Source organism: Astatotilapia calliptera, chromosome 16 (genome assembly GCF_964374335.1).
Source record: "Astatotilapia calliptera chromosome 16, fAstCal68.1, whole genome shotgun sequence".
In the NCBI taxonomy this organism is placed as follows: domain Eukaryota; kingdom Metazoa; phylum Chordata; class Actinopteri; order Cichliformes; family Cichlidae; genus Astatotilapia; species Astatotilapia calliptera.
The window spans coordinates 19834621-19852282 of NC_137437.1; the positions used below are offsets into that span (position 1 = coordinate 19834621).

The 17662-nt window shown below is 40.8% G+C and overlaps 1 protein-coding gene across 4 annotated transcripts in view; it reads right to left on the minus strand.

Annotated features, from left to right (window-relative positions):
• osbpl6 (oxysterol binding protein-like 6) overlaps nucleotides 1–17662 on the minus strand; it is a 43832-nt gene that overhangs the window by 13864 nt on the left and 12306 nt on the right. For 2 of the 4 annotated variants that reach the window (XM_026143720.2, XM_026143718.2), the window contains exons 3-11: nucleotides 7787–7909; nucleotides 7402–7455; nucleotides 6330–6443; nucleotides 6074–6244; nucleotides 4181–4325; nucleotides 3909–4012; nucleotides 3381–3473; nucleotides 1342–1510; nucleotides 564–694 (exon numbers count right to left, since the gene is read on the minus strand). In XM_026143720.2, coding sequence (XP_025999505.1) covers nucleotides 564–694; nucleotides 1342–1510; nucleotides 3381–3473; nucleotides 3909–4012; nucleotides 4181–4325; nucleotides 6074–6244; nucleotides 6330–6443; nucleotides 7402–7455; nucleotides 7787–7909 — 1104 coding nt within the window. The remainder of the gene's footprint in view (nucleotides 1–563; nucleotides 695–1341; nucleotides 1511–3380; nucleotides 3474–3908; nucleotides 4013–4180; nucleotides 4326–6073; nucleotides 6245–6329; nucleotides 6444–7401; nucleotides 7456–7786; nucleotides 7910–17662) is intronic. The other 2 variants (XM_026143719.2, XM_026143722.2) reach the window with 2 other exon arrangements.

Genomic DNA, 17662 nt, shown 5'->3' on the forward strand with positions numbered 1-17662 from the left:
AAAGCTAAGTCGCCGTAGAGAAAAACTCTGTCAAGATGGCCGAAAGCAGGTGAGACCAAACTAGAGGGAGCTTTAATAACACATTATTAAAACTACATAATGATGATAGTACTTATAGACACTGTCACTGCAGTGCAGCAAACACTAGATTAATCCTGCATTTTGCCTTTTAGCTGTATTTTTTCATATCTGGTTACACAGACATTGTGCAACATATTAATAATAACAGAACTGTTCTTCCATAACAGCATCACGATCATATTGTTAGATTAACATCAGCATCTGGCTTAAAGAAAATCTTGCCACAGGAGCCATTTTATTATTGTCTCTAGACTTTTGGTGAGAAAGCTGTAACACTGAATTTGTAACTGAGATGTTTTTTCAAAAAGATGACTGGCTCATATTTTACTCAGCTGTTGTAAAGCAGATCACTGACTTCTGCGTGTTACAGAATTCTCTCATTGATTTCTATTCAGCGTCCTTTCTGTGCCATATCTCCTCCTTGCATGTCTCTGGGATCGTATCATGGGTTACTCTGATTCCCACTGAAGGGAGCTCATTACCTGTGACAGAGACTTCCTGAGAGAGTTGATCTGGGCCGACTGGTCTGGCTGCTCCTGATCAGACAGAATCTGTTTGATCTTTTCCTTCTCTATGGCCACAGTGTTGAAGGCCGACTTCAGCAGCGAGTGGACTGCAGAGAGACAGGATCAAAGAAAAGCAGTAACTTAGAAACCCGCGCACCGGTTCAAAGGCATCGCTAGCTCCTCTGTCGCTATTCGCCAATGCTCTCTCTATGTAAGAATCAGTCACACAGTGGTACCAAGAATGAGACATAACATGCACCATGTGCTGGTTTACTGGTTTCTAAGCCACTTCATGGACTAGAACCAGATCATTTCACTAAAGTGCTGCCCCCTTACTTCGCCCTTCATATCTTTCAGATCTGCTGAGCTATCGCTGCTGTCCATCCCACACACTGACTTTAAAACCATGATTGTGCATTTTTCGGTTGCTGGCCCTAAACTGTGGAACAGTTTGTCATTAACAATTAGATTTCCCTTCTCCTGCAAGGAATTTAAAACCAGTATAAAGACCGGTCTCTTTTCCTTAGCCCTTCACTTGCTATAAACCACATTTATTGTCTTTATTTGCTTGTGCAGTACTGTTCTCTCTGTCTGTCTCTCTCTTCATATACAGTGGCTTGCAAAAGTATTCGGCCCCCTTGAACTGTTCCACATTTTGTCACATTACAGCCACAAACACGAAGATCATTTAATGATGATCAGCAGCTACAGTATGAGAATAAAGTCCACCTTGTCCTACATGCTGCGTTCGTACCTTTCTGGGCAATAATGCAGAACTCCTCTTGAAGTTTAATGTAGTCGCTGGCACACTCTACACTGTCTGTCAAGCGGGAGACAGGGGGCTGAAAGTCCACCAGCTCGGCACACAGGTTAGGGTTGGATGAGTGGAGGCGGACAGGGGACATACTGGCAGACAGAGGAACCTGGAGAGAGAGACAATCACAGAGGCTGACTGTCAGTCACCCGTGTGGCACAACAGTGCTCTTCTTTTTGTGTCTTGCAGCCAAAACAATCTCTAAGAACCACAGAACTAAATCTGACAAGACCAAACATTATTCTGATAAATTTCCAGTTCACTCTTTATCTGAAGGGCCTTTAAGCACTGGACCTCTGACAAGAGCTTTAACCAGGCATTAGCAGCTAAAAATGGCTAAACAGCATAAGAGCATGTAGCTAATTAGCATATCACCAGATAATAAAAGTTAATGAAGTTATTGCTCTGTTAACACCGACGCAGTTAGTGTGTTACTTTCCTGGTTTATCTGTATTCTGTTCATGCACAGAGTTTGTGTCACATCCACGCCTCTGTTAGCATGTGGACGTTTGTGTTGAGAATTTGGTCCCCGGTTTGACACGAGATGCCAACACGCCACAATGAGGATTCTTTTTAAAATTACTTTCCTAAAAACGACACTGAAGGAAATGCTTCCATAGTCTTCTCTCAGAGTAACAATCTTTTATTCATGAAATCTATAGGTGTCTAAGAGCCCAGGTTTCCCTGGGAACAACATCTTACCAGGATAGGCCATGCTGGAGAATGTAATGCTCTAGATAACAGATCAACAGGTATGAAATCACCTCCCACAGACCAGTGAAATCTCTGGAAAATGGGCCAGCATTCCTGGAAGTGCTTTCTGACCACTGCATATCTTTATCTTTACCGGAAGATGTCACTTTGCTGCTTACAGCAATTTCGTTTTTCTATAAGCATTAATATAGCCTATGATCCTAAAAGAGAACACCGATTGTATTTTCTGACCTTATCTCAAATTTACACACAGAGTTAGGCCTACATTTGAATTCTGCATTTTCTCAATTAAGACTGTCTCACATACACTTTGCCTCACATAAATATACATTTCATGGAATAACAATTGTAATCCATCAGATTCTCCCCCGTCTTAATGACACAGCACTGATAGTGTTGTTAATTTACACTGTCAGCGCTTTCCTTCTTGGCTTCAAACAGGCTAAACTTTATTAATATAATAGATCTTTTTCACTCTTACTCACTAAAGCACTTATACCACACACATACCACGGGTTTGCCTGCACAGGCTGTGGTACTTTCACTCTGTATTATGTCATTAATGTCTTTGTATTTTTTCAGCATCACAGTTTCATCTTCCTTTGTAAAAATCAGCAGTATCACTGTTCATGTTTGTGGCCATGTGAAAATGCTCGCAGCTAGATTCATAAACCTTAAGATGATTTATCGAGTTCATAACCATCTTCATAGCCTGATTGCAGATGTTAGCGTGAGTGAAAATATTCTGGGTCCGTTGAAATTGCTTTAGCGTGGAGCCATGGTGAAACAAAAAATGCATTCAATGAGCAGTAATGACATTTTACTACTAATGGGATTAATAAAAGTTTATGACTGGTTTAACAAAGTGCATAAAGTTGCATGGACACACATTCAGTTTTGCACAAACTGATATATCGTGCAAAATTAAGATATATTAGCAAAATCAGGCCGAGCCGCACGACAATAACAAGTGGAGCTGCAGATTAAAGAACAAAAAAGAGAAAAACGAGCAACAATAGAAGAGGCCGAAACAAAATTGTTGGCTTCTGTGTCGTAAGCTTGTCCACACTTCCAATTTGCTCGACAACAATTTGATTACACATGCACGTATCAAAGCCAGACCTCTCAGTTACCCCACAATTTACACTTATTATGTTATAAGTAAAAACTTGAATAATGCTTTGCTTAGAGACTTAGAGATTTTCTGACAGTGACATATGCATCTGTGTGTGTGTGTGTTTGTGTAGACGTCTGAAGACAGGTACCTGAAGCTGGAATTTTGCATCTTTGCCGACACTTTTTGTTCTCCATCTTCTGTTCAAGCGCTTTTCTTTCTTTGATAACTCAACGCAATTGGTCTTTTGGGCACACGTGGGTCAGAGCATGAAAAATGTGGTTAATAAGACAAACACATCACAAAAAACAAACCAAAAAACCAGAAAGTTACCACAGACATAGATCAGTGAAATGACACTGATGGGTTACATGCAAAAAAAAAAGGGAATGTATGGTATTAAAAATGCATTTCAGCCAAAAATCACCAAACAAAAAGCTCCACGATATAAAACAAACACAATAAATTAACAGATACTGATCAGTCAGAAAAGCAGCAGGTGTCCTGTGAGTATCGCTGGATCTCGTCTGTCTAGACGGGCAGGTACTGAAGGTGACTGCAGAGGTCGCACCGTCATCACTGCCTCAGCTAGCCTGAGTTTACAATGCAGGATTGCACTAAATTGTTTCCCCTTGCTCTCTGCTGTATGTGTGTGTATTTATGTGTGTGTTTGTTTTACCTGCATATCTGTGAAGTTGGGCGCTGACTGTGTCCTTTGTAGAATCTCTAGACTCTGCAATAACCGGCTCAGCTCGGTCAGGTTGGACTGGCAGCGTGCGAGCTCTGAAAATAAAATTTACACGCGCGGTCACGATCTCATTCAGCCTTATGTGTCACGAAATGGTCACCAAATCATCTCTCCCGGATTTATTGCCGTGCCAAAGGCTTGATTTAATCCACTCCTCTTGTGAAATCAGATTTGTTAGAAGCGTAGGGAAAGTGTGCACTTACCCTCTGCACACTTGTCCATTTCCTCTGACTCCTGCAGCCATGCCACCACCTTACTCTGTCCGTTACTGTAGGATGCAGGCAGGCTGCTGGTGCTGCTGTTACTGGGGGCTGCTGGCTGCCATGGCAAGCTGCTTGGTTTGGTCTGCTGTGGTGACACAATAACAGAGCCTAAAATATCATTTCGGAAACTACTGTAGTGGTCAATCAGGCACCGATGATACCTATAGATATACAAGAAGCACTTATGTCATTAAAGAAAGGATACTGTGGATTAGGGTTCCAGCTAATGTATGAAATGTTCTTCTGATCAATGTAATCTTGTCTGCAACAGACAAAAGAGGAAGAAATGAGAACCAATATAATTACATCAATCAGATTTTTTTTTCCTTTGGTGCATCACTGAAATCAAATCAAATCGGAAGATTGTTACAATATATACAATGATTTTTGACAGTGAAGGCAAGAAAGTCTGTCTTGCTTGTACATAGTTGAAAGTTTTGGTCTAGATTTGCAATTTCAGTGACGCTGGGTTAGGGTTACGCAACCTGTGTGTGACAGCTGCGGTGAATCTGTTCAGCAGCCAAAAGTAAAGGACTGCACGCTGTCAGCAGCTCACAGCTAATATGAATGCTCACATGGAAAAAAAATATGCTGTTATGAACAGAAACTGCACGCTTCTTATTTGTACAGCACCTTGCCTATCTTCCTTCCGAGTCTTTGAAGCAGTAGTTAATTTTGACTCTAGGACCAGAGTCTCTCATTTAAGCTGTTCTTCTGGGAGAGCTCATCAGGCCGCAGCCAGATGCTCGAAATCCAAATCCTACTGATCACCTCTAATGGCCTCCGTGTGGCATGGAGCATCACTCCCAGGAGAAGCTGCAGCGAATGAATCTTCGCATTTACGCACACTTCAAGCACACCTGCAGGGACCGAGGCTAACGCCTAACTGGAAACAGCCGAGAAAAGCAAGCCTTCTTGTCTTAATGGGCAAGATTTAGTTACCTGTCTCATCAACATTACTACATTAGGCAGATATTATTTAGCTATTATTCAGGGGAAACGTCTGGGTGAGGCGAAGCAAGTTTTCAGGTCCAACTTCGTACAACAATGGCATCCATAAATAAAACTGCTGACTTGTCAGGTGTGGTTGACGACAACAGTCATGTGTGAGCATTATGTCTGTCATTACTGTGAATGTTCCGCGAACTTTACTTCCTCTCTCTCACAGATGATGTTTTTGGTGCGTTATCCCAGTTTCCAATAAAGACAAAACTAGGAGATCTCTCACTAACCGTTATGCTCTTCTTGAATAAGTAATTGCAGACTCTGAGAGGGAGAACAAAATGTCTTTTTTTCTGAGGTAGAAAAATGTTCTGATTTCTTTGTGTAGAGCATCAGTCAGGCATTTCTTATTTATTTGCTTTCAATACTACTTTCATATTATATGTGAGAACTAGAAAATAAACTAGAAGAGAGACCAGGAGCCTTGTTCAGAGTTAAGGATCACCTGAAGTTCATTCATTCACTTTACATCCTGTTTGCTGTGTAAAAACCACAATATACTGCTTTACAGGGGCTTGTGCGATGGATCCTTTCTTGAAAACTGTTAACTGCACTGGCTACCTCTCAGACAGTCCCAGACAAGAATTAGTCAAAGAAATTGAGCTTTTAAGAGGATTTAAGAGCTTTAAGCTATTTTGCCTTTAGCATTATTGGTGTTTGACCAAACAACAAAGCACTAAGCAAGACTAAAATGTCTGCTTATGTCAAGCATCACAACGTAAATGAGTCTACATACACAGATAATTCAAAAGTTATTTTAATCAGAAATTCTGGCCAATTTTAGAACAAAGAAAGAGCACAAATAGTGCCATAAGGAAGAAGAGAGCTCACCTTGACTTCATTTACCACAGCTGGCGTGGGCTGGGGGGAATCCATGGCCGCCGAAGGAGGAAATGTTCTCATGGTGGCATCCCGGGGAGACCGCACAATCTCGTTCTGCCGATAAAGCCGGTGATGACGCAACTTTGACACCCAGGCATCAAATATGTCTTGAGATTTGACCTAAAGACGAGGGGAAGAATAAGCCTCGACCTCTGTCACCACCTGACTGCTTATATCAGTGATGGATTATTATCATCAGTGTTACCTTCAAGTGATAGATATGCTCTTCAGTGTCCAGGTCGATGCGACGGGCCCTCTTCTTGATAGACATAACTGAGAGGCCGACGTCGATGCTGCCATGAAGTTTCCCTTTTTGGATCTAAAGACAATGACAGAGTTATGTATGTATATATATCTCCACATATTTGTAATTCATACTATTTTTTTACTGTAAAAATATCACAATGTAACAATAATCAATTAACAATACCAGCCAGAGAAGACTGATTTGATTCTTGTTTGGCTGAGTGACTTGAAGAAAAGTCTTCGACTGCAGGAAGCTTTGAATATATTTAACATTTTATTTTCAGATTAGCAGGTTACCAGTGCTCTTCTTACAGTGGACCTACTATACTCATTTCCAGCTCCATGTCATATGGCCTTGGTGCTGCTGCTCAGATCATCTACTCATCTACTTTCTGAGACAAACCAATCAATTTCTTCTAATTGGGCTCCTCAAGCAAACAGAAGGTTTGAACAGCAGGTGGGCGGGGCTTCTGTGCTCAAAGCCAGCTATAATGTTGGTTTTAAATAAAACTGTCTGAATCATTTGGCTGAGCATTTGGCTCACAGAGATTATCTGCACATTTAGTGCAATGACTTCATTATTTGTAACTTTGGCCATGTTTAAAATGAGCATTGATCACTGTTTAGCTAACAGAGATCTATACACACTACCCTTTTAGTGGCTTTAATCAAGAAAAGTGGGAAACTAGCAAAGACACTGACCCTTTGTTGAGAATGTAATGATCATTTAAGAAGTCAGCGAATGGGTCTGTACTGTCTAGTTAGCAGTATTTAAACACTTTTAACTAGAAGGGCTCATGTACCACTGATGCCAATAACTCCAGAATGTGCAGGACTCACTGGTTTCCTTCCAGTGATGGAAAGTTTGCCAAAGAAGTTTTTGCTTTTCTGCAGAGTGACCCAGCTTGCTGAAACACAGTGAACATTGTGACCCATGTCGCTGATGTTTCTGCTGATTCATTGCCAAGCAAAACTGATGTCAGCCCAGTCTGCCCCGCTTCTGCCCGTAGGTTACAGTCAGGGTTACTTACATCAATGGGGGACTTGGAGTACTTCAGGATACCATTGTCCAGAACAAAAAAACGCTGTAGAGGAAACAAGCACAAAAATAAATGACAGGAGGGGCATAAACTGAATACAAATCCTGCTGGATCTGTTAACGTTGCAGATTCTATGCAAATGCAAAGTCTATTTTTTATCCTTGTTTAATCAACTCTCTAATAGTTCATGCAAATATTTTGTGGATTCATTCTGAAGGAAGAGAAGATAAAGGAGGGTTTATGAAAAAGGGAATTTTTTTCAAATAATGACACTTTATTGAACAGGAAACCTGTTAACAACCAGATAGAGGCTGTATGTGAAAATGTTTGTCCCACATCAATAGCTTTTGTGTCTCACTTTACCCATGAATCTTACCTTGTGCCAGCCTTTCAAGGGCCATTTCCGCTTCTTCAACATAAACCCCTCGTGTTTATCAGGCCTCTGGACGTTGCTCTGACCAATTTTCAGCCCCTCGATTATCTCCCAGCTGTCTGCCTCCTAGAAAAGAAATGAAAATATGCAGCTGTGTCAGAATTAATCCACTTATTCCTCCAGAATAAGAAGGAAAATCCGGACGCGCTCTCTGTATAATACAAAGATAAGATGCAGCTGTCGTGTGATTGTTTTCATGGTGAAAGCAGCAGGAATATATGCAACATTTCTCTATTCCCCCCCCCGTGCCACACATTTAAAGAAAAACTGCCCCATTGAAATTCCTCCTGCTCTCTCAGCATTTCCACTCCATTAGCCTTCTCCTGACTGTGCTCTTCCTGCTCCTAGTGGGTCAGTAAATCAAAGTGACGCCTCTGGAGTAGAGGGACAGCAGGGTCAGGCAGGGACAGGTAAGACATCCTCCTGTCATACAGGTTTTAAAGGCAGAAAAATGCACAACAGAGTGACAAACATGTCTACTACCTCACATAACCCATTTTGGAAGTTATTTTGTTTAGAAACTTTTGATATTCTTATAAGTTATTTAAACGGGCATTCCCCTACTTTATCCTATAATTGTTTTTGTTTCCACTTAGCAGAGCTGCCAAACCACAATCAGTTCATCTTGGTAGTGTTTTATTGTGCTCTTTAACCCCCAAGTAGTAATCTGTCAGTCAAACTTTGGGGTGAAATACACAGTTTAACCCTCTTAACATCCATCAGGCCACCAGTGAGCAGTCTGGGCTTGTTGTTGGAGTCAGATTTTGCTCAGCATCGTTCTCTTTTTAATCAAATGGAAAAGCTTTTAAGAGTAAAACTGGAATGCTACACTGTATGAGAGTTCACTCGAAGGGTAATATCTTCAGGTATAGTCTCTCTCTTTCTACTAAAGCAAATGTTAATTCTAACCCAACCTTAGTCAGGTTGCCGGTGACCTGTTTAATGATACGAAATGAACAGAGCATGTGTTTATTTAACAATAAAGCATATCGCTAAATAAATGATACAACATAGCCACTGAAAATGATTTTGGCAATGTGTGTGGGGAATGATTTGATAATGAGCCGTGTGATGGTTAACGCCTGGTTAAAGGGTGTTTTTCCGGTAATGCTCTAATGTTTAAAGTTTGTGTCTTTGTCCTTTCTTCCTCCCCTCACCCCCAACCAGTCAAGGCGGCTGGCCGGCCCTCCCTGAAATGGGTTCTGTCAGAAGTTTCTTCCTGTTAAAAGGGAGATTTTCCTTCCTAATGTTGCCAAAGCGCTTACCTTACAATTTAAGGTGCCTTAAAGGAAACTGTTGGTGGAATCTGCCACTATATGAATAAAATTGAATAAAAAAATGTAATTGAAATTGACTATTAGATAAAGATGAAAGTGAAATGACAACATATTGGTGCTCATTTTCAGTTTATGGTCCTGTTAGACCTTGATTATGGCCTAAAAATCAAACAACTCTAAAAGTTGGAGCATGTTTGATACTTAGGTTGAGAAGCCTTCTGCCTTAAGTAAACATGGCATTGGCTGAATGAAGGTAATGTATGTGAGGTTGCTTGCTAAGGTTGCCAGGCAAGACATCCATCTAAATAAATAAATAATAATGTGGAACACATTCATTGTAACGATCAGTGAAGTAGGTCAGAGTTTTCATTTCATACTTAAATCAGTAGCAGCAGAGCCTTTAAGGCAAACCCCACTTTAAAATTCACAAGCATCTCTGGCAACTTAACTAATAGCCGGTGGCTTCACGCTGCATGATGTGATGCTGCAACCTTGGAGACAGCTCTGTGGGTGTGCATGACAACACCTGACCTTGGTTTGCGGGACATTTAACACAAGGAGGCAACAGCTTGTTTAATCTAATGACCAGGTGAACAGATCTGTCTGGTAATGAGGTCATGTTGCTCCACTGAGGGCAGCTGCTCGCCCGAGTGGCCCTGTGAAATTGGGGTAGAGGAAAAGCTCAACTTTGTTAGCAAAATGTACCTCGCTGCGCAAAGGAGTCATATCTTAAGAGGTAGCACTGTACCTATTACACTACTAGAAAATAGATCATCTGAGCTGCGTGATGATGGTAAAAATGCTACACACAAACTTACTAGGTTTTATCTGAGGCAGCTTCAAATCAGTAGCATGCAAAATAAAGCCTGCGCCCTGTCTGTACCCCGCCTCTTGTCCTATGACAGCTGGGATAGGCTCCAGCCCCCCCCACCCCCGCGACCCTGATAAGGATAAGCAGGATAGATGGACAGATAGATGGATAGAGCTGCAAATGCTGCAATACATCTGTTTTCTTTACAAAGAACCCAAACTATCAGGGATATAAATAAATAAATTCCTAACAACCATATGTTAAAAGCCACAGACTCCAAGGCTGGGAGACATACTGAATTAATTAAAGTTTTAAGGTCATGGGTGTTCATACAGAGCCTCGCAGTCACCCTCTGATGATGGAATACACATCACTCTGAGCCAGGTGCCATTCCATAGTATGCCTTTCCACTGGACAGGTCTGTATGTTTGCTTTTGGCAATTAAGAAAAAGCTTGAGTACTGGTAGCCACAGCTGCTGAAGAAGATCAAAATGTAGTCCTGTTAAACTCAGTGTCATAGAGATGATTTGACTTTGCCAAAGTAGAACAGACTACCATGCTGTGTAAATCAAAACCTAAAAAATCTTCTAAAAATATATATCAATGGTAATTTAGATACTGCTATATAACAGATAGACATAGAAGTAAAGTTATTTTTCTGTCATCAGCAGTAGGGACGATTAACATTTGCCGATCCAATCTTTATTACACTACCAGTGACATTTATATACACATTTTTTTGTCAGTTATTCGACGTCATTGTCCTAGCAGCCCACCTCTCATCAGTGTGTCCTGAATGCAAGGCAGGCTTGGGGGTATTATGAGGGAGCCTTGTCTGTGAGACCCTCGCTGGATTTGAACTCTCAACCTATTGTTCCAAAGAGAGCAGTGTTGCCATTACACCATCCAGCTGCATGTCCCAGAGACAGGAACAGCAAAGATACTGCGCATCAGCCTGGAGCTCACAGGCCTCTGATGGAGGACCTAAGCTTGAAGGACAAACAAAGAGCACCTGCAGGGTGAGTGGGGAATTATTATTTTATATAAATAAATGTTATTTAGGGGGGTAATAAAGTTTGGACTTCATGTAGACAAAAAGAAATGCAGTAAAATTATGAATCACCCCTAACCCTGACAAAATGAATAAATAAATAAATAAAACTCAAAATGTACTTTTTTTATATATATATTCTCATCCAGGCTTATATGGACAGTACTGCTACAGTGAGAGAAATTGCTTTTGTAATTTCACCCGGAGAATAGAGCTGAATTAACCCAAAGTGATTTCCTGTACTCTGCTTACATGTATTGATCTTCCTGCAGAATAATTTAAAGCTGAATGAGCTCTTGGTGAGTGTACCCATTTAATGAAGGATCTTGTGGCAGAATCAGCGAGAGGCTGTCTGCTTTTCTATGTCCGGATTTAGAAGAGTTTGCTCCTTGATCCAAAACATCTGAATAGCTTTTCATATCTCCCTTGATACTCGAGTCTATATCAGTGTAATAAAATCATGAGATACCAATATATTTAAAAAAAAAAACTATGTTGAGTAGTCGAAAGAAACTTCTACAATCCTGATCATCACCTAAGTCAATCTAACAGCCTAGTTGTGTCAGTTTCATAGGCCAAGCTTTCTGGGATCCACCACCTGCAGTGACACTCAGCAGTGTAGCAAAGCAGACCTTTTAATACTGCAATGAATCAAACTATTACAGTTAAGGTCTCTCTGAGCAGGAGAAAGGACAAACACTCCTTGGGGACGCCTTACACTAAATCAGCACTATAAATATCAGCGGCCACAATAACAGCCCACCTCAGATGGCCACTTTCTCTTGCACGTCTGCCTCTCTCTGCCTCTTGATTTGACGCTGCTGTACATTTAGAGCCTGTCACCGTTTTTAAGTTGCTGTACTACACAGACCAGACGCAACGCAAGTGTATTCAAGTCGTATTAAAATGTGATGACAATAAAACAGAAAGTTCTAACAAAAAAGAAGCGATAATAACATAAAATAAAAAAATAAAGGCCAGAAAACTGGCATTTGGTCTTTTCGTCTCGTCCATTAATTAATAAATCGTATCTCAAGATTGCTGTTAAGTAGTTTTACGTTAACAAGTCGGTTATGAGATTCATGAGATTTCAGGTTCACAACAACAGTCTCCTCAAGGCGCTTTATAGGGCTGTTCGATATAACGATACAGATCGGATGACGATATAAGCTAACGTTTGTTTTGTGGTGTAGTAAAATAAAGTTTACAGCAACATTTTTTCATCGTTTTGATGGCCACTGTAGTGCTATATTAATTTCTTAAAGTTCTCTCTTTCTCTTATATTTAATATAACAACACTACAGACAGACAAGCGCCTGTTTATAGGTGTTGTCGTTAGCAACAGTGCCGGTAAAACCGTAGCGTCGCGTGGCTCCGCTGTCCGCTTGTTTGTTTTTCACATAACACTTTCACAATAAAGCTCAAGATCCTGTTGAGACTTTTCAAAATAAACTGAATCACGTGAAAGAGTATGCAGAGAGTTTACGGATGAGAATATGAGATTTTGGTCATATCGCACAGCCCTAGCGCTTTATATTGTAAGGTAAACCCCTTACAACAATACAGAGAAAACCCCAACAATTAGATACCCGCCAATGTCAAAGCACTTGGCGACAGTGGGAAGGAAAACCCCCCTTTTGACAGGAAGAAACATCCAGCAGAACCAGGCTCAGGGAGAAGCAGTCATGTGATCTTACAAAAACATTTTCAAGACCTTTGTAATAGTACAGCTGCAACAATAAGTGGATTAACTGGTTAGTTCAACAGAAAATCAGTCTACACTGGCCACTTCTACAAACACCTGTTCAACTACTCAACACAAATATCTAATTATCCAATCACATGGCAGAAAGTCCATGCATTTTGGCATGTAGACATAGTCAAGATGACCTGCTGAAGTTCAAACTGAGCATCAGAAAAAAGGTGATTTAGTTGCTGAGCTCTTGAGATTTTTCCAAAAAACCTTCTCTAGGATTTATAGAGAATGGCCCGAAAAACAGAAAATACCCATTGAGCGGCACTTCTCTGGCTGAAAATGCCTTGTTAATGTCAGAAGTCAGAGGAGAATTGCCAGACTGCTTAGAGCTGATAGGAAAGGCAACAGCACCTCACATAACAACTCGTCACAACCAAAATATGCAGAAGAGCATCTCTGAAAGCAAAATACCCCAAGGCAGATGGGCTACAGCGCTGGAAGACCAGGCTCACCAAAATAAAACAACTATGAAATAAGATAATAAAATTAAAATAGAATTAAAGGGGAATAATTTAGGGGGTTAAAGGTGGGGTCGTCTTAAGCTACATGAGTGGAGGTAGGTAGGTGAGGTAAGAGATAGCAGGTGAAGGTAGAGAAGTGTTAAAGAATACTGAATCCACAAAAATTAATTTAAAATACATCTTTTCCTGTATAGTAAGGTACTGAAACTGTAATCTTTACGTTATAAACTCAGCTACCAAAGCTGCGCTGAAAGATTATATTTTAGCAGCTAAAAACCACAGAAGACCTGTCGCGAGGATGGATTTCACCGCAGCGTTCGTCTGAGCAGTAAACGGTGGAGTAGGCGAGCAGACTGCTACATGGATGGGACGTTAACACCCTGAGAGAAGCGCGGTGTCATGCACTGTGTAAACACCACCGCAGATTCAGTTACAGCCTTAAAGTCTGCATGTGTCCCCTGTTAGCCTGCAGGTGAAATACTGCAGCTGCTTCTGTAAAACACATGCACGTACGGACATAACCGAGGATGAGTACTGGAACTCCATACGGTTTATTTACTGAACTTTTAAAGCTTACGCTTCACAGGTATTTGACAGAGTAAATCCAACGCCAACCATTTGGACTAGAGATTTTCTTTTCTTGTTTGACACAAGAAATATTTCTATTTCATTCTTGTACTTATTTCGTTACATTTATGTTTAAGCCTCAGTCATTTAGCCAACTTGACTTAAGCGCCTATGCTTTGTTTTTAACCATCAAAGTGTACCATTGCTTTGATCTATTTCTCACAGGGATTTAATACAGTGCATTATATGCAAGGGCTCCTTTTTGTGGCTTCATAGTATTGTGGTTTACACATTTACCTAACAAGTGGTTCAGTCCCGGGAGGAAACAAAAATCTCTTAGGGGTTGCATCCGGCAGGGCATCCGGCGTCAATATTTGCCTAATCAAAACATGAAGGACTATCCACTGTAGCTTTCTACAGCCATGGGATCCTTTGTGACAAGACTATAAAGTTATGTCTGCCATGTTCAGAGTCTCAGAAGCAAGTAACAACCTACCATCCTTTTAAAAATAATGATTGTCTTTAACATTTGGATGAAAATCCCAATCTTAAAATGACTCCCAGCTCTCTCGAGACCACCGAATTATGTTTCCTTTGTTTTTCACTGCAGCCAAGTTGCTTGCTTGCTTGTTGCTGCTTGTTTGTGCATCTTTCTGCCTTAAGTTTTGTATTTAATAACTAGAAAAGCATGAAAAGCTCTAATGGGCTGAGATCAGGTGACAGGCTTGTCCACAGAAAAATACCCCAATTCTTTGCGTTGAGAAACTCCCATCAGCCTTTAAGCAAATAATCCAGTAGTCAGTGGATGTCTGCTATGTCACATGAATTTAGATAAATATTAAAAATTGTAGTGTGCCAAGCTGAAACACTTTTTTTAAAAAGAGGTCTTTGCGTGGATAAATAAAAGCTAAACATAATAACCAGGTAAAAACTAAATATATAATGGCATCAGCTAGTTTTCTGCCCAAATAACAGACTATAAAAGGGATCAGTGGGGTTAATATCCTGGAGAAAAATATGCAAAAACTTGACATATTGAGTGGAAGCGGCCATGACTCAGTGTTAATCTAAGGCAGGGCTGCCCAATCCCAGTCCTCGAGAGCTACTATCCTGCAGCTTTTAGATGCATCCCTACTCCAACACAGCTGAATCAAATGGTTTGATTACCTCTTCAGCATGCCATCGTGTTTGGCAAAGGCCTGATAACAAGCCATTCATTTGATTCGGGTGTGTGGGAACAAGGATGCATCTAAAAGCTGCAGGACGGTAGCTCTCGAGGACCGGGATTGGGCACCCCTGATCTAAGGTAAACCACTTCAGTGTCTTAATTTCAGTTCTCTTTTCTGAAGTGGATTTGTCACAATGATCTCACACAACAAAAACACCTGGTGACTGAAAACCACTTTGAAAAGAGAGACATCTTCAGACGAGGGAGCAGATTGTGATTTCTGGCCATTACCATAAAAACACAACTGATCTCATCACTGATTTCCCCGCTCTCATAAATCTCAGCCAGCTTCCATCAAAGGGACCTTTCCTAAATATTTTTCAAACACATACAGTAGTGTGATTTCCACCCAGATTATCTCTAAGTTAAAATGTCTTATCGAACAGGAAATGACAGGCAACAAGAGGATTAACTGATAGTTGCAGCAACACGTTGAGTTGTTCATTTATCTTCATCTACACAGAATCGCGTGTATTTTTGTGTGCGTGAGTCGGTGCCAGCTCGCGCTTGCTGCAGGTGCTGCTTCTAATTGCTCTCATGAGGGCTTCCAGAGTGAACAGGATTCGTCAGCAGTGAGAGAAGTGACATGTATTGATTTGAAAATGGGGGCAGGATCCCATTAAGGCTTTCCCCAAACAAAGTGCCCCCACTCTCATTTATCCACAAACGCTGAGGCCCGGCCAAGCTAGCTAAGGTCTTAAGATCTGCGGTCCAAGGGAAGATGTGCTGTACTGACTCTTCTCAAAGCAAACTGCCTGCACAGAAAACACTAATACTGCTATCACGAATGCAATGAAAGCGCCGGTATAACTTTACATAACATCAGCACAGACGTGTTTTGATGTTGGAAACAACCTCGCAGTTAAATCAGTTAATAATCTGTTTAAGATGTGATCATCACACAATCATCCACACATCAGGGGGGCTGGGTGATTTGAGTGAAAGCCAGAATAGCCACTCAAAGGACCTTATGAAAGAAGTACCTGCAGTGCTCAGAAAACTAGATGAAGTCCACCTGCAGAGAGAGCATGGGAAAAATCAGAAGCGACTCCTGCGCCGCTGCAAGCCAGAAAACTGCCCCCTTTTCCTTCCTCCATGATACTTGGAGAATATAGGCAGATTTTTTAATATCTGGCACAGCGCAACACAAACCACAAAAATGCCGTGGGAAAGATTTCCCTCTTCTTTGTGGCCTAATTTTAAATTTATTTTGCTGATTTAGTCTGTGTGAATTTTCCTGTAGGCACTTTTTTTTTTTTTTTTTTGAGAAGCGCTAAATGAATAACGTTCATCACTAGTTAGCTGTTATCAGTTGTAATAGAAGAAAAGAATGACGACGTGCTTGTAAACGTATGAATTAAAGGGAAACAAAGTGGGCTCATTTTTGTGAAATGATCTCAATATACATCTGACAGTAGTAAAAAAGGAACAGATGATGATTATAAAATCTGCCATTTCTCATCAGAGATGATAAGAGCATCCCGAAGCCTGCTGCAATATTTTTATCCTCACTTAGGATTGCCTTCGGCAGTCACAGAGAGTTACTCTTGTCCAAGAGTGGAAGGATGGAACTGGGCCTTACCCTGTGGAGCCTGTGAAGACACTTTTGTGTTTAACTGTGATTTACAAAGTCTTGTGTCATGTACAACCTATGGCATTTATAAATCTCATATTTAAACTATAGAAAGTCTGCACTGGGTCTTCACAATGCTGCTATTAAGTAATTATTTTCTGAGTGACTTTATCAGAATTTCATTTCACGCTTCTTTACAACATTACTGTAGTTCATTTAGGTTTGTAGGTATTTGTTTTTGCACAGCTCTCTTAAGGTCACCTCTTTGTTTTCAGCCATTCTGCTATAGATTGCTGCTGTGCTTAGGATCAGTGTTCTGTTGCACCACCCAATTAAAGCTATGCTTTAGCTGTCAGATAAATTAGCTTACATTTGACTGTACAAAACCTTGGCATATATAGGAGTTTAAGGTTGAATCAATGAGTGCAAGCTGCACAGATCCTGGGGCTGCAAAACCAGCACAAACCACTACTTTTCCTCCATTGTGCTTGACAGTTGATATATATAAGGTGTTTCAGCTGATATAGTGTGTTTTAGCCAAGTGTACTGCTGTGCATTATGCCCAAATATCTCCACTTTTGTCTCATCTGTGCAAATGACATTGTTTCAGAAGTCTTGTAGTTCAGATGCAACTTTGCAAACCTATGTTCTGCTGCCATGTTCTTTTCAGAAAGAAGGTGCTTTCTTCTAACAACAAGCCATATTTGTTTATTCTTTTTCTAATTGTACTTTCATGAACGTTAACATTTAGCATGCTAACTAAGACCTGTAGAGTCTGAAATGTAGCGCTTGGGTTTTTTGCAGTTTATTTGAGCTTTGCAAGGTTGAATTGGGTTGAATTTGCTTGGACGTCTACTCCTGGGAAGAATGCCCCTGACCAACAAACTGACAAAAACTTTTTAAGGTGTTTTGCAGGTGCTCAAACTGGCTGATGATCAGTTAATCAAGTGCATGTGATCAGCAGCACCTGGCTGCTTCTTAACCTCTGACTCTCTGTGGAAGTACTAAGGTTGTACCTAGCTTTTTACAGGACTTGGTATGGCTTATATGCCAGTTTCAGGGATGTCAAATTTGAACGTGAATCTTTTTAAGTAA